Source organism: Vombatus ursinus, unplaced genomic scaffold (assembly GCF_900497805.2).
Source record: "Vombatus ursinus unplaced genomic scaffold, bare-nosed wombat genome assembly UNPS02014781.1, whole genome shotgun sequence".
Classification (NCBI taxonomy): domain Eukaryota; kingdom Metazoa; phylum Chordata; class Mammalia; order Diprotodontia; family Vombatidae; genus Vombatus; species Vombatus ursinus.
The window spans coordinates 8,347,785-8,370,871 of record NW_020954559.1 but is presented as its reverse complement, the minus strand read 5'-3'; the positions used below and the strand labels follow the sequence as shown (position 1 = coordinate 8,370,871).

The 23,087-nt window shown below is 33.1% G+C and overlaps 1 protein-coding gene across 1 annotated transcript in view; it reads right to left on the bottom strand.

Moving 5' to 3' along the window:
- LOC114046108 (unconventional myosin-XVI-like) overlaps positions 1 to 23,087 on the bottom strand; it is a 682,808-nt gene that overhangs the window by 96,664 nt on the left and 563,057 nt on the right. The window contains exon 29 of the mRNA XM_027866362.1: positions 11,138 to 11,234. Within this exon, the coding sequence (XP_027722163.1) occupies positions 11,138 to 11,234 (97 nt within the window). The remainder of the gene's footprint in view (positions 1 to 11,137; positions 11,235 to 23,087) is intronic.

The following is a 23,087-nucleotide window of genomic DNA, read 5'->3' as shown; positions in this document are numbered from 1 at the left end:
AGATAGATAGATAGATAGATAGATAGATAGATAGATAGATAGATAGACAGATAGATGGATACATGGACAGGTAGACATATTTAAAGTTTCATAGTTGTGGGAAAAAAATAAAAGGGCCAGACTACAGACACAAAGAATATACAATCTAAAAGACAAAGATTATATTTTTGTAGGTATAAAACTTTATCAATTTGAGAGCAAAATATCATCCCCTTCATCCTTTTCTGATAAACATTCACGCTCATTTCTGGCAACACACTTTTACTTAAATATTTGCGAACCACTGATTTTCTCCTTTGCTAATAAGTCTTGTATAAAATGGACTAAAGAAAGGCCATTTTCAAAACTTTTTAATGTCCTGTAGATATTATATTATAACTGTATTATCAACTCCTAAAAAGCCTAACTTCAAATGTTTGGCCTTTCTAGAAGTGATGATGGTGAGTTCAGAAGATGTCTCTGAATTTTAGCAGAAAAGGAAGGAAGGGGGGAAAGAAGAAAAAAAGAAAGAAAGAAGGGAGGGAGAAAGAGAAAGGAAGAAACCAAACAAAAGAATGGATGAATAAATGAATAAAAGAAAAGCAAGAGATCTATTGTGCAAAATAAAACTATTTTTTCTGACTGGTAGGGTGGGGAGGGGAGTTGGAATAAGAGAAATCTAAAGTATTAAATGCCTTAAAATTGTCAATTTCTCTGACATTACAATGAACTAGTGGGTTATCTGTATGATATTGGTTGATTACAAAGGAGGAAGTGAACAAAATTTTCTACAAGTATGGCTTCAGAAGAAAAATATGCAGACATTTAAAATGCTTAACTTTTTTTTCAGATGGCAAATGTTTATAGTTACTTTGGAATGTAGTGGTACTGTATTAAGTTAAATTGCACAACAGTCATGCTGAACCAATCTGAAAAAAAAAGGAAACAGCAAAAGGTGCAATAAAGCTTCCATGAATATAAACTATTTTAGGATAAAATGCAGTTAGGCTTAAGAGCACCAGATGAATAGAAAATCAGAACAAGACAAGCTGATGTTTACTCATCCTTGTTACTTTTAAAAAAAAGGAAGAGTGTGTCTTTTGGAAGGGTGAAGTTTAGCATATCTCTATAATGTCTGTTTACTTGAACTAAAGCATGAATGTGAACAAACCAGATCTCTCCCCACCCCCACCTCTCATTGTTCTGACCCCTCCCCATATAACAACAACATTCACCCAGTGACATCTATTTCAAAGAATTTGAAGGACTCCATTTTCCCATCATTATTCCTAACTGTCTTTTTGATCATTTAAACTATACTATATGGTACAAATTGGCTTCTTTAGCATAAGACTAATTACTTCAAGAAAATGATTTGGCACAAAAGGAAATTAATTTCCCATTTTTCTTCTGACATTTTTATGAGATTTTTTAAGGTGACAGAAAGACTAGTAGATTTTAGAGTCATGAAACTTTTTTTTTCTTTTGTCTAGAAGGTAATAAATACATATACTCAGAAAGATAATCTCCTGGTAGTATGATTTGAAATTCAAATGATTACATTTATAGCAAAAATGTCCAGTCTCCTTTTCAAACCTCCCTAAAGGTATGTGTGTGGGGGTGAGGGTAAAGGTAGGGTGAAGGCAATAAGGCTCACCCAATAATTGGAAACAAGTTAAATCCAAACCATAAAAAATGGATTCATTTTATAGGCATAAACTCCAAAATAATATTTTTATAGAATAAATTTATATTTTTGTATGGATGAAAAACAATGAGGTTGCAGAGCCTATGTCAGCATTATAGAAAGTCTTAGGCATGTCATATAATGCATCAAGACAGTGGTTTACAAGAGAAGAGAAGAACTAATTTTTGGGATTACTCAGAGAGATTTTTAAGGAATTTTTTAATTAAGAGAAAACTGGGTTTGCAATAAAGCTAGAGTGCTATGTCAGTGTCCAGCTTAAGTATAATTTTGTCTGAGGTCTATAAAATTGTTTATTGTAAGGACCCATCTCCATCCTATAGAGATAGAATAAATGCTCAAAGTCCTAAGAATGAAGACTATTCACAAGTGAGAGTGTCAAAAGGGAAGATAAAAGAGCTAAGGACAGAACTTTGGGGAACCTCACATTAAACAGTTGGGAATGGAAAAGGGACAATGAAAGTCTAAGAGAAGGGCCATGCTTATGGTAGCTCTGAATCTAAGGGAGCAGATGGGCTTCATTAAGAGGGTCTACCATGTCAAAAGCTGGTGAGAGGTCAAGCAGTATTAAACTTACGGGGTGATGTGCTATTTAATTCAGCAGTTAGAAGCTCATTTGTAACATTTAAAAGAGAATTTTCAGTAAACTATTAGGAGACAAAGCCAGATTGTACAGATTGATAAGAGTGGAGAGTGAAAATTATTTCAAGAAATATGGCAGTACAAGAGGAGAAATAGTATCTGGACAAGCCAGAAATGTCAAGGAAGGTTTTTATTATTTTTAAAAAATGTTTAGGGAGACCTGATATTTGGAGGTCAGTGGAAAGGAGCCAAAAGAGAGAAAGCATTTGAAAATATTTGAGAGAGGGGTAATAATTTCTAGAGCAAGGTTCAGAAGGAAGTGAGAGGGAAATAGGATCAAACATATAGGAGGACAAGAAGGATGAAAGAAGAAAGAGAATGATAATACTAAAAAGTTTTGATCAACATCTCACACTATATACTAAGATAAGGTCAAAATGAGTACATGATTTAGACATAAAAGGTGATATAAGCAAATAAGGGGAGCATGGAATACTTTACTGGTCAGATATATGGATAAGGGGAAGAATTTATGACCAAATAAGAGATAGAGAGTATTACAGGAAATAAAATGAATGATTTTGATTACATCAAATTAAAAAAAAGTTTTTGCTCAAACAAAACCAATGCAGCCAATATTAGAAAGAAAGCAGGAAATTGGGGAGAATTTTTTTTCCAGCAAGTTTGTCTGATAGAGACCTTATTTCTCAAATATAGACAACTGAGTCATTTTTTATAAGAAGATGTCATTCTCCAAAAAGTGACAAATGGTTAAAAGATATAAACAGGCAGTTTTCAGCTGATAAATAATGATCCTTTCAGTGTTCTATGTTCAGTTTTATAAATCAAAACTATCTAGTCATGAAAAATGCTCTAAATAACTATTGATTAGAGGAATGCAAATTAAAGCAACTCTGAGGTACCATCTCACACCTATTCAATTGGCTAACATCACAGAAAAGGAAAATGACAAATATTGGGGGGGATGTGGAAAAATTGGGACACGAATGCACTATTGGTGGAGTTGTGAACTGATATAATCTTTCTGGAGAGCAATTTGGAACTATGCCCAAAGGGCTGTAAAACTGTGTGCCTACCCTTTGATCTGGTAATACCACTCTAGGTTTGTACCTCAAAGAGATCAAAGAAAGAGGAAAATGACCTATATGTACAAAAATATTTATAGTAGTTCTTTTTATGGTGGAAAAGAACTGGAAATTGAAGAGAAGCCCATCAGTTGGGAGATGGCTGAACAAGTAGTGGTAAATGATCATGATGGAATATAATATTACTATAAAAAATGGGAAGACTTACATGAACTGATACAAAGTGAAGGTAGCAGAACCAGGAGAACCTTGTATACAGTAACAGCAATACTGTATGATGAACAACTGTGAGTGACTTAGCTACTTTCAGCAATATAATGATCCAAGACAATTCTGAAGGACTTATAAAAAATACTATCCACCTCTAGAGAAAGAACTGATGGCATCTGAATGCTGATTGTAGCATACATGAAAAAAAACTCTCTTTTATCTCTGTTTCCTTTTGCAACATGGCTAATATGGAAATGTTCTGCATGACTGCACATATATATTCTACATCAAATTTCTTGCTTTCTTAAGGGGGGAGGGAGAGAATTTGGAATTCAAAATAAAAAAAAAACAAATGTCAAAAATTTTGTTTACATGGAATCGAGAAATAAAATAAAAATTAAATGTTAAAAAGGGAAAAAAAGAAGTTTTGAGCAATTGAAAACCTGAGTAAGCTTCCATAGTATGACCTCAATCTCACTGAAGGAGGCTAAGTCACCTGCCAAAACTTTGATGAGTGGGTGTCATAATTATGGGGATAATAGAAAAAGTGTCCGAACAGATGCTTTGGGGATAAGCTCAAGAGTCAGTCAGTGTAGCCTAAAATGATTTGGACTATCAGTAGGGCTGAGCCAGTGAGGGAGGAGAGCTGAAATTATACCCTATAAATTTGTAGTATGAGAGATTAATTTGTTTGTGACTTTCTCTAGCTAGAGTTTATACCTCTGGAAGGGTAGAATGCAAATTGTATAGGTTCAAGGATCCCCATGCAGAAAATTTTTCAGGTCTGGAATAGGAGGGAGCAGCAGAATGTCAGTGGGGGAGGGAGGTAACATCTATCAGATAGTGGTTTCTAAAATAGCCACCATGAGAGTGTACTGGAGCCAGGTACAACCAACTTGTGAGAAGCATTGGTAAATTCTCATTCAGAGCATTCATACTTCAAAAATGAGCAATCAATACAATTGAGGACTTGATTTATTATTTTATGGCTTATCTGGACTTAAAAAGTGATGGAGAAAATGTTAATAATAAAGATTAAACATATTTTTCTTCTGTGCAAATGATATGATGGCATACTTAGCAAATCCTAGAGAATCAACTAAAAAAAACTAGTTGAAATAATTAACTTCAGCAAAGTTGCAGAATATAAAATCACCAGCATTTCTACATATTACCAACAAAGTCCAACAGGAAGAAATAAAAAAAGAAATTCCATTTAAAAAATAACTGCAGACAATATAAAATACTTGGGAGTCTACTGCCAAGACAAACCCAGGAACTATGTGAATACAATTACAAAACACTTTTCACACAAATAAAGTCAGATCTAAACAATTAGAGAAATATTAATTGTTCATGGATAGGCCAAGGCAATATAATAAAAATGACAAATCTACCTAAATTAATTTACTTATTTAGTTACATACCAATCAAACTTCCAAAAAAACCTATCTTGTAGAGCTAAAAAAAATAACAAAATTCATCAGGAAGAACAAAGGGTCAAGAATATGAAAAGAATCAATGAAAAAAATGTGAAGGAAGATGATCTAGCAGTACTAGATCTTAAACCATATTACAAAGTAGAAATCATCCAAAGAATCTGGTGCTGGCTAAGAAATGAAGTGGTGGATCAGTAGAAGAGATTAGGGACACAATACACAGTAGTAAATAACCATGCTAAGCTAATCAAAGATCCAAGCTTTGGGGGGAAATGACTACTTGAAAAAAATTATTGGGGGGCAGCTAGGTGGCATAGTAGATAGAGCACTGGCTCTGAAGTCAGGAGGACCTGAGTTCAAATCCAACCTCAGACCAAACACTTGACACTTACTAGCTGTGTGACCCTGGGCAAGTCACTTAACCCCAATTGCCTAAAGAAAAAACCAAACAAAAAAAAATTATTGGAAAAACTGGAAAGCATTCTGGCAGAAACTAGGTATAAAACAGATCTCATACCAGATACCAAGATAATGACATAAAGGGTGATAACATAAGCAAATTAAGGGAGCGTGAAATGCTTTATTTGTCAGATCTATGGAGAAGAGAATAATTTATGACCAAACAAGAGAGAGTATTACAGGATTTAAGACAGATCATTATGATTACATTAAATTAAAAATTTTTTCCACAAGCAAAGTCAATTCAACCAAGACTAGAAGGAATATGGGAAATTGAGAAAAAATTTTATGGTAAGTTTTTCTGACAAAGTCCTCATTTCTCAAATACATAGAAAACTGAGTCAAATTTATGAGTCATTCTACAATTGATAAATCATCAAAGGATACAAACATTCAGTTTTCAGAAGAAGAATTCAAAGCTACCTAAAGTCATAAGAAAAAAAATGCTTTAAATCACAATTCATTAGAGATTGGTTAACATGACAGAAAAGGAAAATGACAAATGCTGGAGGAGATGTGGAATAATTGGGACATTAATTCACTGTTGGTGTAGTAACAAACTAATTGCTCTAGAGAAAATTTGGAACTATGTCTAAAGGTCTATTGATCCAGCAATACTAATATTAGGTCTATATCCCAAAGAGATCAAAGGAAAGGAAAAGGTCCTATATGCATGAAAATGTTATAGTAGCCCTTTTTGTGAATTCAAAGAATTCAAAATTTATGGGATGCCCATTAATTGGGAAATGGTTGAATGAACTGTGGTATATGGTTGCGATAGAATAGTACTGTACTATATGAAATGACAAGTAGGATGGTTTCAGAAAAAACTTGGGAAGTCTTATATGAACTGATGCAAAGTGAAATGACCAAAGCCAGTAGATCATTGTACACAGTAACATCAATATTATATGATGGTCAACTGTGAATGACTTGGCTATTCTCATCAATAAAATGATACAAGACAATTTCAAAGGACATATAAAAATTGCTATCTACCTCCAGAGAAAAGCTGATGGAGTCTGAATGTCAACCAAAGCATACTTTTTAAAAACTTTCTTTTTTTTTCTTGTTTATTTTTCTTTCTTTTTTGGGGGGGGAGGTGTCTATGTTCTCTTTTGCAACATGGTTAATTTTTTTTAAGTTTTAAAATTTATTTTAAACTTAAATACAAAATAAGAAAAGAAAAAAAATTGCCATGTACACAGCAGAACATGAATGGATTCAATATAAAGCAATTAATTTCCATTCCAAGAAAACTTATATAATAAATATTATACATTATTTTCAAAGCTGCCCATCTTTTCTTTGCTTCCTTGTATCTTTTGTACTGAGCTGTGCACTTTTTACTTTATTTTTCCCCCTTCCTCCCCCTCCCCCAGAAGGCTACAATTAAGAATGGATACACATGCACAGATATCTATCTATATCTGTGCTTTACATATATATGTATATATACACACATATGTATGCAGACACATATATGTATATAGATATAGATACACATGCATACATATACATAGATATATATAAACATACACATATATACACATATCCATAAGACCATTTGCTTATTTCCACTTGTTATCTGTTTCTCTGAAGGTATATAGCATCTTCCTTCATAAGTTCAAGTCTCTCCATATTTTACTAAATGTGCCAGCTCATTTCCTACACTACAACAATATTCTGACCCAATCACATTTTATCTGGGAGATTGTCTATAAGAGTTTTTTCCCCAATTTTCTGTATACCTCTATTCTTGCTATATAAGTTTTATTATACAGGAAAATTTTAATTTAAAATAATCAAAATTATTCATTTTATAATTAAACACTGCTCTCACCTTATAATATAATATAAAGGCCTGATATTACTGCATCTAGTTCCTTCACATCTTTTTCAACATGGCTAATATTGAAATGTGTTTTGCATGACTGCCCATATATAATCTATATCAAAATGCTTGTCTTATCAAGGAGGGAGGAGAGGAGGAAGGAAATTTGAAACTCAATTTTTTTTTTAAAATGTTAAAATTGTTTTTACATGTAATTGATAAAAAGTAAAAGCATTTAAAAAAAAGTTTTCTATGCACTTTTCCCTCTAGAGAGTACCAACAACCAAGTTGGTTGTTAAACATTCATTAACACTTCCCCTTTAAGTGTTGCCCCAGCCTCTGTTTAAACACCTCTCGTGGTATTTCCCTTACCCTTTACATACAAAAGTGAATAGAAAAAAATTAAATGTTTATAGGCTTTAAGTTTAGAAAGAATTTATGTGTATGTGTGTGTATTTACTCATTTGTATATACATATATATATGTGTGTGTGCATATATATATATGTATGCTTATTTGATCGTTCCAACAATTTTATGAAATAATGTATGCTACATAATTTCCACCTCATTTTTTCAGATGATAAAATTAAGGCCATGAAAGATCAGTGACTTGTCTAGGGAAATACAGCTAGTAAATCAAAGAGATAGGACTTCAAACATAGATCTTTTGATTCTAAATCCACTATTCCATGGTGCCCCTTTCTATAGTTATTGGTCAGTATATATTTATTCCATCTCAGTTGCATGGAGTATATCAACAAAACTTCCAAAACTATGTAACGCAAAGATTCTCATCAGTTTCTCTTTGCAGAAGATGGAATACATATTATCCTTATGCCTGTAAACCTATGAAAGGTTGTCCACAGAGGTTATAACACATTGCGTGTGGGTCAGAGATTTGTGGTATTCCTTGCAAACTTGCCTTAAATTCTAAAATATTGTTGACTTCTCGGAATATTTAAAAAATTACCAAAAAATTTTAAAAATTGACAATAACTCTCCACTTTCTGCCTTTCCATGTAGTTCAAATTTGTGGCAATTAAGTACAATGCAAAACTATTTTAATTAAATTGATCTAAACATGTTTTTTTCTTGTTAAACTAAGTTTTTAAAAATCATCTAAAGATTTGTCTAAGCCAAAATAACAACACCAAATGAAACAGAAAAAGAAATATGTAAGAAATGGATGTTTTTTCACTCAAGATATGTTTATGAAGAAAACATTTCAAATGCTAACCAAATTTCCAAAATATCAAAATAATAAGTAAGGCATATATATACTTTCCTGGACAAGTCACTAACTTTCCTAGTCTCAGTTTCACATCTGTAAAATGGAGATAAAGATAGTTATCTACCTCACAAGTTTGTTGTGATAATAAAATCATGTAATATAGGACAAGCTTTGCAAATGTTACATGTTAGTTTTTATTATTATGGAACCTGTTTATTTCTTTCATCCTTGGAACAGAAGCTGGGGTATTTTATTTCCCCTCTCTGTAGTAATGGCAGATAAAATATTTTCTTTCTGGGGCTTTAATAGACAGTGTGACCATATGTAAAATTCCAGGAACATATAAATAATAAGTTAATAGAATAACAAGATTCCAAGATGGAAAATAACTCAGGGGTCATCTATAGTCCAGTCTCTTCACACACACACACACACACACACACATGCCTCAGAGACAGAACTCATGATGGACTATGTATCTGTTGTCTAACTTCCTGCCTACTTAAGTGTCAAAGGCTCATTACCAACTTGGAAGCATAGTGATGATTTTTTATCCACAGTAATTCTAAACCTAGTTTGAGTTACTATGTATACTACTAAATTGTAATAATACCATTCTTCCTCTTCCACCTGTTACCTAGTATTTACATAAAACTTTTAAGATTTTCAAAACTTTTCACATGTTATCTCATTTGACCCTCATAACAACCTCAGGTAGTTGATATTATTACAGTTGCTTTATAGATAGGGACTGAAGCTGAAAGTGTTAGGAAAGTTTTTGAGACAGGCTTTGAACTTAGGACTGCCTTAACTTCAAGTGCTGTGCGCTACCTAAGGGGCTGTGATTATTTTCTGTGTAGCAGAATTCACACTCACAGAATCACTAATGCTTGAAGTTCTGAAGCTAGGACAAAATAAGTGAATAAAAATGACAACTTACTCTCTGCCTCCCTAGAAGTCTGACAATTATATTAAAAAGATCTATTATATCTGTTATCTACCTATGTACCTATCTATCTACAATGCTTGTGTGTACACACACACATAAAACACACATATACTGACTCCATGGTTTCATTGATAAAGGGTTCCCAGGATGGAACTCACATAGCAATGCTAATCAAATAGCAATTTATAGTCATTGTAGCCTGAGTCACTGAGTCACACCACCAAATGCATCTGGAAACCACATCTTAACTTACTTTGAGGCCAGCTCTCTGATCCCTTTCATGCTCCCTTACTTCAAAACCTTCATTGATGAGGACACTGAGGTCAGAGAGCTTTAAGGGGCTTTTCCAAGTTCACAAAAATAATAAGGAGCAGAGGTTATATTTGAACCCGGGTCCTGTCACTCCAAATTTACCATTTCTTCCACTGGCACTTAACTTTAATACACATACACACACACGCACACACATAATGTATATTGTATGTATATGTACACACATATACATATACACACACATATATATATAAAATCTTATATTTCAGTATTTTAAAAGATTTATGTTTTTATCAGTATACATCATCCATCCCCCATCATGCCTCCCTATACTTTAACAAATAGTCTTCAAGGCCCAAGTTTAAGATCATAGCCTTATATAAGGCATGAGACTTGAGTTAAAGAAGATCTGAGTTTAAAATTTGCCTCAGAAACTTATTAGTTTTATGACCCTAGGCAAAACACTTCACCTCTCAGCTTCATTCTTCTTATCTGTACAATGAAGATAGTAATATCAACTATTTGTGATTATTTTGAGGATCAAATGAGATAATCTATGTTAAAGCACACATTTTAAAGTACTATGTAAATGCTAATGACTATTATTATTATTATTAGTAGTAATAGTACTTTTAGTAATAGAAGGATGAAGAAGAGGAGGAGGAGTAATAGTGGTAGTGTTGGTGGTAGAGATAGAGTTGAAAGAGGGGGTAATAGTACTATACATTTTAGTAGATGGCCTTTTAGCATTACTGTGGCTAAAAATCATCACCCACTGCTAAGAAGGTGACAAACCCTGAAAACTTAGAGGCTGAAAGTTAAACAACAAACATCCCATTACCAGCCTATATATGAAATCTTTGTAGCCTGGGGAAAACCTGACAGCACCTGTGGTCCTCTGGCATTAACTCTGACAACCCAGTGTCAGCTCAACATCTCAAGGAAAAATCAGAGGAGAATTTTAGTGGTTGTTACCATAACATCTTTGTTGAAATTAGTAAAGAAAAGATCAATGTATTAAATTCCTCTTCTCTATAGCATGGGGTTATAAAAAAATTGCTGCCAATAAATGATTAAGTTAAGGGTGGATTAGCTAAAAAGCAATGTCTCTAACCCCTGAAAAGCTGCATATGCAAATACTGTGCCAAATAATTAATGTCATGGTCAATTGAAAAGTGGATCCTACACAAATGAAAAGTTTTACTTTAACTCATAATCAAATAAGTGTGCATAACAAATAAAAACACAGTTCAGAAATATTAATGTATAATTATTACCATTTAGAGATAAAACAATTCTACTGTACCCAAAAGCTTTGTATGGGTATGCGAAAAATACAGTTCACAAATATCCACATGTAATTGTTACCTTTTTGACAGGTTATAATTTTCCTCTGGAACTGAAGGCACAAATCATTGAGTTGGTCAGCTTGCCAGTATTTTAGAAACACTTTTCGGACTCCTGTCTAAAACACAAACAGCAGGAAAACATTCAACAACAAGGAAATGCTAAAATGATGATGGGTAAATAATCACAGGGTAGAGACTTTTTTTTCCATCAGAAGGCTGGGAGGGAGCACCAAAAATAATAGTTTGGTTTCCCCCCTCTACTATATCTCCTTTCTTAACATCATTACATACAATATGTACAAGTACATCTTTGAAGGACCTTACTTTTCAGCAGTTCTGTACTATACATGTCTTTAAATAATCAAGTACCAATATTTTCATATGAATATTCACATATTTGGACAAACACTATCAACAGGATAGTATTTGTACTTGCACCTCTTGGTAAAAAAAATGGCAGAACTGACTTTATCATTCTTGCTTGGAGACAAGAGTTCAGATATGAATGAATTCTAGTTACTCATCTCCACATGCCTCTTTTTTCTCTCCTTTGGAATTCTTTTCTTACCTTAAATTTACTACTAGAAATAGACAAAATGTAAAACATATGCAAATAGGAATATTATAATTTTGTAGGACACAGATATTTTGCTGAATGTGTGGCTTCTTTGTTAAACTTTATTTCTTTTAGAGTGTTATTTCCGTAAGGTAAGACACTTGTCTATTGAATTAATCTCTGCAATATAGATAATGGTTTAAACACAGTTGTGAGGAAGAATGTTTAAAATCCTCAAGACAAAAAACTACTTTCAACATCTTCAGGCACCTTAGACATTCTACATTTTGATATTCTACCAAGTGATATGCTAATTAGCAATCACTCTTATCTATTTATTAGGCATATCACCTAGGGATTTCTAGTCCACTGTGAAACACACCTGGAGTACTCATTAAATGTTTCACATGATGATAATGATGATATTCTGTTCTAAGGTCTTCTTTTCTGGATCTTGGAAACCTGCTTTTGATAAATGAATAATCACCATCTAGGATTATTGTGCGGGTTTTTGGTTATCATTGTCTTTACACCTGGTCTCTCCTTATCATCCATGTAAACATACTGACAAAGAAACAATCCATTCCGTTAATACTAATTACTGTTAAAAATCAGACTGTGGGAATTATTATTATTATTTAACTACCGGGTTGGCTTTAGTTGATCTTGTTCCTATTACCATACCATAATGATAAAACAAGAAAATGGGATTTAGCCCATAAGGGGACCTTAAAGATCATTTAGTAGGACCCTTTTCTTTTATAGGTGATAACACTGAAAACTAAAGAGGAAAAAAACACTCACTCAAGGTCACACAGGAACTATCAGAACTAGGATTTTGATCACAGGTGTTTTTCATTATTTTCAACTTCCATAATTTGGAATTTGTGTTAATTGAGATAGGAGCTGTGCTATGTTTACTTTTGCTAATCATACCCTCTTCAAAGATAATGAAAATTAATCATGTAAACTCAGTGAATGACAAGGAATAATGTTTGAAATACTGAAAACAACAAAGCATTTTACTCATCAAGTCCCTTGATGATTTTCCAATCCTCATTCTACTAACTGACATCCTAATTATAAATCACTTGTCTCCATGTACTAAGCAGGTTTTTTAGGATTGGTCTTCTTTGGGACAATAATTATTTAACCTAGTTTGAGTTACTATGTATACTGCACTTTAAAGCAAAAAAATGCATATTTAAATATTTTATTATTTAGACTTTCAGAAATTCTAATTGGTCTTTTTTATGGTATTGACCAACTACTATAATTGTTTTATATGTGTTATTAATTTATATTAATGTATAAGTATAATATGAAATACATACATAAACTCCATATAGAAAGTCCATATTTTGTTTGCTTATCCTCTATAACCTCTATATTATAACTTATGATGCACTTATGACCATTTGAAGAATTTGTGATTTCTTTAGCATAGTTAAAAACAAGTCTATAACTTAGTAAATAAATTGTGGGGATTTTCCTGAGGCATCTAGAGTTTAAGTGACTTGCCTAGGTTTGCACAACTAAGTGCTGGAGACAGAATATGAATTCAGATTCTCTTGACACCAAGCCCAATATGCTAACTTTTTATGACATTTTGTCTCTATTGTATTTAAGGTGTTATAAAATAGGACTTGAATATTAAATTTGAAAATTTTGCAGAAACATCACCTGAGGGATAATATTCTATTTTTTATGTAAAACATTATGCAACAAATGTATTTATTGAGAATATAATTTTCTTCCCTAAACTTTCACATATCCTCAAACCAATTCTCACAAAATTTTTGTAATGGTAAGATTAACTCAATCAAGTATGAAGATAGTCATGAAAATACTTGTCAAGTAAAATTATTTAAAACACTTATTTGTACCTCAAGGAAGTCATTGATAAAGAGAAAGTTTCAAAATAAAATGTTTAATGCAGCACTTTTGTAGTAGCAAAAACTGAAAACAAAGTAGGCGATACCCATTGATTGAGGAATAGCTAAACAAATTGTAGTATGTGAATGTAATGGAATATAGTATTACTATTCTGTAAGAAGCAATAAATAAGATGAATAAAAAATCATAAAAAGACAAAATGATGTAGTAAGATGGTTAAGTAAGTAGAGGCAAGAAAATAACACATATATGTGTATTTGTGGGTATATCTATCTATCTATATACATATATATGTATATGCTACAATAAACACAAAACAATTGAAAGTGAATGTTAAAAGATTAAAAAGGACAACTTTGGTCCTAATGAGATATGAGAAAACAGCTCTTCTCCCCTCTTTGCATGAGGGTCAGTTACCTCACACAGTTGTGCATCATTGTGAAGACTGTCAGATTTTATACACACATAAATATATATATTATATATATATGATATACATACACATGTACACATACACACATATAATGTACACATACACACACATATATTTTACTTAGACAAGTGAACAGACAAATTTAGACAAATTTTCCTTTAAAAAAATTTTTGCTATAAGGGAGGGATCTCTTGCAAGGGGTAAGGGGAGGGATAAATGGGAATGTAAGAAGATGTAAGAAATATAGCAATAAAATGTATTTTAAAATATATTTATTATAAGCTAAGCTTATGAAATTTCATAACCTTCATACTTAAAGTATAATGTATATCTTTTCTCTGACCACACAGATGTATGTATGTGTGTGTGTATATATATATATATATATATATATATATATATATATATATTCTGCTTGTTAATAATCAAAGAATCTTTTCAATTTTCTCTGTGGTTTAATGCAATGGTCTATTTCTGTTAGACGTGGCAAAAATATTGCTTAGGCAAAATCCTTAGTATATTCATGGGATTTCGGAAAGAAAAATGAATGTAGTAGAGTAGATCTTAACTTTGGAGATTAGAAGAGAGAATTACTAATATTTGTTCTTCTAAACATAAGGTAACTATTGACTTTGGTAAGTAGAGTGAATATAGACAATATTATATTATGTTACCTCATACATAAAATTTTAAAAACACCACCAAATATTAGAAGGGCTCTTAAATATGTCAAAAATGCATTTGAGACTTAATTTCCCTGAGTTGTTTTCTGTATTCTGAGAACATTTAAGGTAAGACTGATTACTTCAGTCATTTTTCTGGAACATTCCTGTGGTAAATCCAATTAAGCTATTTAATTCATCCATTCACATTTTCTAATACTAATATTCTCATAAACTTTGTCCATCTATGTGCAAATGTTTCAATAATGTGGCTTATTTTTTCTGTTCGGTTAAAAATATAAAATGACCTTCATTTTCTTGTACAAAGACAAAATGTTGTCTATATGTGAATTATATCTTACATATATCCAAAGTCCTTTTATTTTTCCTTTATAAATGATACCTTATCAATTATTTGCTCTCCTAAAAATATTGTTTGGGGCTAAAGGGACAAATATGGCCCAAACCATTTTAACAAAATGAGAATTTGTCTATAGGTCAGACTAGTTACCTTGTTCATTTGTCCAAAGTGAAGAACATCCTTCTTTATCTATCTGACCTTTCACTTACAGGCACACCCCATACAATATTGACAATATTGACCTGATAGGCACACTCAACATAATATTGATCTGGCCAATATTATTCTGGAATAACATAATTAAGGCATTATTCTTGTCTCATTACAACACAGATGATAAAATGCTACTCTGGTGTCATTCACCCAGTTATTTGAGATTTAAAGTCAATATTTATGATAAGACTATCTCAGCACTAAGAACTCTAGGAGTGAAAGGCAGAGTATAGCCTTCTGACTAGAATGCTGGCCTTGTTAGGAATACCTGGGTTCTAATCCCATTTCTGAAGTTATGTGTGTCCATGGACAAGTATCTTAACCTCTCTGAGCTTCAGGTTCCTCACCTGTAAAATGAAGATAATAATGTTTGTAGTACATTGCTCCTGGAGTGATTGTATGTTTCAAATGAGATAATTTAAATAATTCATTCTGCAAAGTATATATGCTATTCAGTATATCTGAATTCAGAACATATTTCATATGGAAATAACTACCTCTTGTAACATTGTTTTATCTTATATAATGTTTTCCAGAAAAAATTTAGTAATGCTGGCTGAAGTATGACTTTTCAAGGTAGGAGGTTTAAGTTCATTTTATTGATTTTCATTTTTGTTGTTGTTGTTGTTGTTGTTGAAATTGTGAAAGTTATCACCAACCTCGATCTCCTTTTGAATCCTTTCAACTAAGTCCTTTGAATATGTTCATTATTTTTAAGGCATTCCCACAGATAAAGCTTTAGGCAAATTGTTCTGCCATGCCCTGGAACATCCTATATTTTCATGTTGGTTTATATTTAGTCTGCTTGTACAAGGTTTCACTCTCTTCTACAGCTTCTCTGGTACAATTCTCCCTTTGCAGATCTGGCTCTCAAATCCTTCCCTGGGGTTCACACTGTCATATCTCTCTTATTCCCAAGTCAGCTCAAAAGAAGGATTCATTACCATACATTATAATACATTAACATATATATTCTGCTACAATCCAGAATCATCCCTTACTGGTGGTAGATAGAACATAGAGTGGGGTATGCACTTCAGCCTTCCTTAGTTGTTAACAACTCAAGCTCTCAAGGTAATTAATAACTTTTTTTTTAGAGGAAAAAAATGCTAGCTCTTCATCAGCTAATTCTAAATGGCCAAAGTGTCAAAGCCAATGGTTGAGGCTGCGAAGGACTACGAAGGATGTATCTGAATCAATACCTACTGATTTACTGCAACCCTCCCCAAATAGTCTACCCAGATAAGCACAACGGTTTCTTAAGTATGATATTTTGAAATATCTATGGTTTCAACAGTGAAGTCACTCCCTCTAATAATTCAGAAAATAACCTGTCCTTGTAGTCTCATCTTTTCTGATTTTTGTCTGATTTTCCTCATTTTTTGTAGCAAAATCTGTACCATGCTTAGGAGTAATTTTGACTATTTATTTTATCAGTTTGTGGGGCAGCAATTGACCATTCAAGTTTTCCATCTGATGTCAATCATTTTCATGACATATGCAATTCAATTCCTTGCTTGACATCTAATTCATCCACTCACATTTTCTAATACTAATATTCTCATAAAATATGTCCATCTATGTGCAAATGTTTCAATAATGTGGCTTATTTTTTCTGTTCGGTTAAAAATATAAAATGACCTTCATTTTCTTGTACAAAGACAAAATGTTGTTTGTATGTGAATTATATCTTATGTATATCCAAAGTCCTTTTATTTTTCCTTTATAAATGATACCTTATCAATTATTTGATCTCCTAAAAATATTGTGACTATTATGCTTATGACTTATTTATGCTTTTTCTTGTCCTTGAGGTCATCATTACTAACACAGTAGCCAGATATCATGCACCAATAAGCATTTTTATTGCTCTTTGGACAACTTACAACTTTTTATTCTTATTATATCATAGTATTCCAGAATTTAACATGATGAAGTTTCAATAGAAGAATATGGTCGACTTGGACTTTTGTAGTAGCGAATAGTTTATTATCACAGAAAGCACCACATGATTTCTCCAAAACAATTTAGCCATAACACTTTTTCTTCATTTCTGATTTCTTCTATATCTTCTATATCCACATCTATTTCATTTCTTCTATATCTGTATCTATATCTACATACATACATCTGTTGTATCTATATACAAATATCTGTATACATATATACAAATGATCTGTTCAATCATTTGCAAACATGTCTTGCTCTTTGTGATCCAATTTGAGGTTCACTTGGCAAAGATACTGGAGTGGTTTGCCATTTCCTTCTCCAGTTCATTGCACAAATAAAGAAGTGAGGCAAATAGGTTAAGTGACTTGCCTAGGATAACATAGCAAGTAAGTGGCTGATGCAAGATTTGAACTCATAAAAATCAGTCTTCCTGATTTCAAGCTCAGTATTCTATCCATTGCACCACCTAGCTGCTACACACACACACACATAAATATATACATACACACACATATATACATACACATATATTATATATATGTGTGTGTATGTATGCATGTATGTATATTCTACTTTCCCATCCAGCCATATGTGATAATCTAGGCAACCCATGGGATTTTTTTGTCCACTTTGTTTTGGTACTGTAGATGTTATATTTATCTCTTCCACCTTACTGTGTATTTCATTAAAGAAGCTTTGCAGTGATCCCAGGCCTGAGAGATCTACTATAATGTCATTAATGAATATGGATTATGAAGAACTTCATAATAATGACTGTTATCTTTACTGGGGTGGATGTGACTGACCACACTGGGCATCTTACATGACTGGCAAATACGTCTCCTAATTTAATATCTCATCTGATATTAATGTTCTAATGGATCATTGAAAAAGTTTTGTCTTGGTTACTTCTGTCATGTAATCTTGTCTAATTTTAATGTACTACTTAGAGTCACCTTGTCTGAGGAGAACCTTTGAAGCTATAGCTTGCTCTACCATGTCAACCACATTCTTAAAGTAATAAAAGAAGATTGTCTAACTAGAACTTTATTATATAATGTTATTCCCATCCATCATCGTTGATTTGTGGTCTTTTTTTTCAACTACTGACTTATTCTGGCAATCAACAGGAAAAACAGTTGGTACTGTCTGTGAGCAATGCAGAACAAATCTGTGAGACAGGCATTGGAAAGGAGGGGGCATGTCATCTATCTGTTCATCACCAAAGGTGATGTGTCATTCATAGTGGTGAACTAAATCTCAAAGGCAAAATGTGCTCAAGGCTAAGCATAAAAAAGCAAAACTCAGAAATAGCAAAAGCAAGTAAGACTGCTAGGTCACATCTGTCCAACCTATCAGACAATAAACAGAATCATTGATCACTTAAGGGATGGAAGGGTGACTGAAAGAAATATAAGTCTCAATCTCTGCCCTCCAATGTCTTCATGGAGTAATTGGCAAAAAATATTTGTAAATATGAGCAGTTCAATAAAATATAAAGCAATATATTGATTAGGCCAAATGAATGGTAGCAGATAAGACATACTATACAATATAAAGGAGGGGGCATTCACTGTGGGCTGGAATGATTGAGAAAATCTTTGTTTAAAAGTGGAGATACTTGAGTTGGATCTTCAAGAAGGACAAAAATTCATATGGGCAAAGAGGTAGATACAGATATAAGAGTAGTTGGAAAGCACCATTTTGGGGCAGGAGGAATGTGTGAACAAAGCTATGGGGACATGAATATCCAAGGCAGGTTCAAGAAACAATTGGTAGAATAATCTGGATAGAGCTGAAAGTTTGGGTTGCAAAAGAATTTGGGGAAAGCTAGAAAGGTAGGTTAAAGCTAAGTGTAGATTGAGGTGAATACCAGTGTAAGGACTATGGACTTTTAGGCAATTGGGAGGAAAGAATATTGTTTATTGTTTTTGCTGTTGTTGTCTTTAAATATAGGGATTTAATAGGCAAGCCTGTGTTTATATAATAATAATGACAATTATCTGGAAGAAGTGTGTGGGATAGATTGGAGTGGGGAGAAACTGGAGGCAAAGACCTATTAGGAGGCCAATAGAACAGTCTAAGTATGAGATTTTAAGGACCAAGACTTGGGGAAAAGAATGGCAAAAAAGAAGAAACAATATGGTTTGTTGACTTATGGGAGAAGCAAGATGGAAAATGACTTTAAGAATGGGAGAATGGTTGTACAATTGAATGAAACGGGGAAGCCTGATGACAGGGATGGTTCTGTGTAGGATGAATTTGGTTTGGACATACTGCATTTAAGACAGAGATTATAATTTTTTTTCTCTGTCATAGATCCCTTTGGCAATCTGGTGAAACTGAAAGACAATTGTAGAATATTTTTAAATGTAAAAGATAAGTAAATGGGACTATAAGGAAACCAAATATTTTGGCATATAGTCATCAAAACATTAAAATTAAACAAATTTATGGACCCTAAGTTAAGAATTCCTGAATTTAATATGATGATGGAACATCCAAATAGAGGTGTCCAGAAGGTAGTTAAACATATGGGCCTTAATTTCAGGAGAAATTAAAGAATGAAGTATATATTTGAGAGTCATGCAGATAATATTGATGGATAAAGAAGTCATAGGAATAGACAAGTTCATATAGAAACAAAGTGCTGTGAGAGATATAAGTACTGTGATTTTGGAGTTGCTTGGATTACTCACATCTAAGGGGTAGGAGGAGGAAAATTATCCAGCACAAGAAAATCTAGTAGGAGTGGTGAGAGAGGTAGGAGGTCAATCAGAATAGTATAATATCATAAAATGTAAGGAAGGAAAATTCCAAAAGGAGAGAGTTTTCAAAACTATCAAGTAAAGAAGTTGTAAAGCTGTAAATATTAAGAAAAAAATGAAATAATATAATTTCCCTAGATTTAGTGTCTAGAAGATCAATAGTGACATTTGCCAGTATATTTTTCAGTAGAAGAGTAGGGGCAGAGTGGCACTTCAAAGGATTAAGAAGTGAGAGGGTGGTGTGGAACTGGCAGCACCAAGGATAGAATTCAATGTTAAATGTTCTGTAGTTAAATAGAAATAGGACAGCAGAATGAGAATGCAGTAGGATCTGGCAAAGGCTTTTTTGAAGTGAGATAGAGTGTGTCTATAGGAAGAAGGGAAGAAATGGTGGAAGAGGGAAATTTGGAAAACAATGAAGAGGTAGGAAATACATGAAGGATCAAATTCTAGTAGTGAGTGAGAAATTAGGAGATAAAGAACCTTATGAGGTCAGCCTTAGTAAGCAAGGGCATTTCCTATATGTATCTATAGTTATAGTTACATCTATGTATCTATATATGGAGGGAACTATTTTGAAGTCAAAAAGAAGTCTTCATTAATAGCCTGATGAGGGCATCAAAGTCAGTGTCAATTTTCTAAGTAAAAGAAAGTCAAGGGGCAGCTAGGTGGTGCTGTGGATAGAGTACCGGCTCTGCAGTCAGGAGGACTTGAGTTCAAATTCTGCCTCAGACATTTGACACTTACTAGCTGTGTGACACTGGGTAAGTCATAACCCCAATTGCCACACACACACACACACACACACAATTAAAAAAAAGAGGAGTCAAGAACCACTTCTGATTAGGAGTATGATGTGGTTGAAAATTTGAGGGAAAAGAAAGTCCAAAGCAGTAATCATGGGGAATGAATTAGGACCTTATAAAATAAATTAATAAATGAAATGCTAAACATTAGAGAAGGTTTAGTTGAAGTGACACAGGATAACTTTGTGAGGGTCTCAATTAGTTCTTGAAAAACTTGTATGGAGTTATGATCTCATCGAAGTGGGTAATCCTATTAACAATATATATTGTAAACCAACCATGCCTATTCATCTTGTGTCACTCCTGTACATGTCCTACAATAAGTTTTCTGCAAGAATACCCAACATGTTGGTATCCTTCCTTTGTATCTCTTGATCTTGAGGCTTTAACAATGGAACATGGGAGCTACCCATTGATCATTCTTGTCTCTTTCCATTGCAAACTGCCTGTCTTCTTTATTGCTCAAACATCTTTCATGATATTCTTTAGTCAACATCTCCTTTATAACTCCATGTTTGTGATGTGCCATAGCTGACTAATGTCCACTATGTGCTTCTCCTTTGCCCTGTGCTTGTTTTTTAATTTTTGGTTTTTAAGATGAATAGTATTTATCACTTGAATCTCTACAAACATTTTGGAAAACACAGGTAATACAAAGATGAAAACTTTGTTTCAAGCCAGAAGTCATTAAAATAACTTTTCAATTTCATAAAAGTAATCTGGCTTTACCCTGTCATCTGTGATTTAGATATGCATTACTTAGATCAATTGTAAAAAAAAAACAAAACAAAAAAGAAAACTAGACTCAATTAATAATCTGCAGTGTCTCTCCAAAGCATTTACACTAATGCATGAACTCTATAGGTTGTCCATTCAATTATACATTATTGTCTGAATAATAGACCCTATTTCATCCATTTCGATTTTTCTGTGCTAGTAGTTAGTCCAGACTATGTAGAGTGGCAATAGATCTCAGATAAGAGGCTCTTATTTAGAGTTCTAGGGATTGATATAAACAGCACAACTGCTATTTAGAAGAGGAGCATCTAAAAGACCTCAATAGCTATATGGAATCACTCTGATGTGGGTACTGTACCACTTCTCCATAAGAGTGCAAAATACTTCTGGAAAGGAGACATTTTTCTGTTTTATGCCTCAATTGTTATTACTGATCACAGGGTGATCTGTAGTAATTTTTCAACATCAAGGAAAATGGAACAACGTATCTGCTAACATCATAGTCCTAGGTACACTTACTGGATAGGAAATTGTAATGTCTCTGAAGAAAAAAAAAAGGAAAAGGTCACTTGATTAGGTTAAGTTATATCTTTCAAGGAATCTTATATTGTTTTGTCATATGCGTGGGCAACCACTTGTTAGGTCAGGTCCTTTAAGAGTTCATCATGCTCTACTGAAGCAAATGTCTTTTTTTTTATTCAACAAATAGCAAGCCTAGTGAGATCTTATATTTGCTACATCTTTTAGCTATTGTAAGATACAGTCTACTATGGAGTATAATGTAAAAACACATCTGGATACTCTTACAATAGCTAAAAGATGTAGCAAATGTAAGACACTCTTGTCAAGGATGTTCTTGTTGCATATGTACATGATTCTCAGAAATTTTATATAAATGGGAAAGTAAGCATATGAGTCAGTTTTTTTATGTTTTTTTCTCTTGATTTCCTTTGTGAAGGGGTCAATGATAAGATCTCAGATTCCTTTTGATTCTTTGGTCTTTTTCCTTCCTTTAGAAACCTCTCAGGGGCATCTAGGTGGCACAGTGAAGAGACCACTGGCCCTAGAGTCAGGAGGACCTGAGTTCAAATACAGCCTCAAATGCATAACACTTACTACCTGTGTGCCCCTGAGCAAGTCACTTAACCCCATTGCCTAGCCAAAAGAAAGAAAGAAAGAAACCTCTCTTCTCAGCCTTCAAAATCGTGTGGCTTCTAGTACAATTGTAGAATCTTAACCTAATCAAGTGACCTTTTCCTTTTTTTTTTCTTCAGAGACATTACAATTTCCTATACAATAAGTATACCTAGGACTATGATGTTAGCAGATACATTATTCCATTTTCCTTGATGTTGAAAAATTGCTATAAAAATCTATGCAGATCTTTTCCATCTTTCAACTTCCTATTGCCAGCATTCCCATTTCATCCTTAAATGACTTTGGAATGACATTGCTTAGTTGGGTCTCTCACCAAGATTTACTTAAATTATTTTTTTTCTTTCACTTCTCACTGTTTTATTAGGTGATGCTGCTCATATTCTTCCATTTTCTTTCAAAAGATGACTTTACATTCTATATGATTGCTG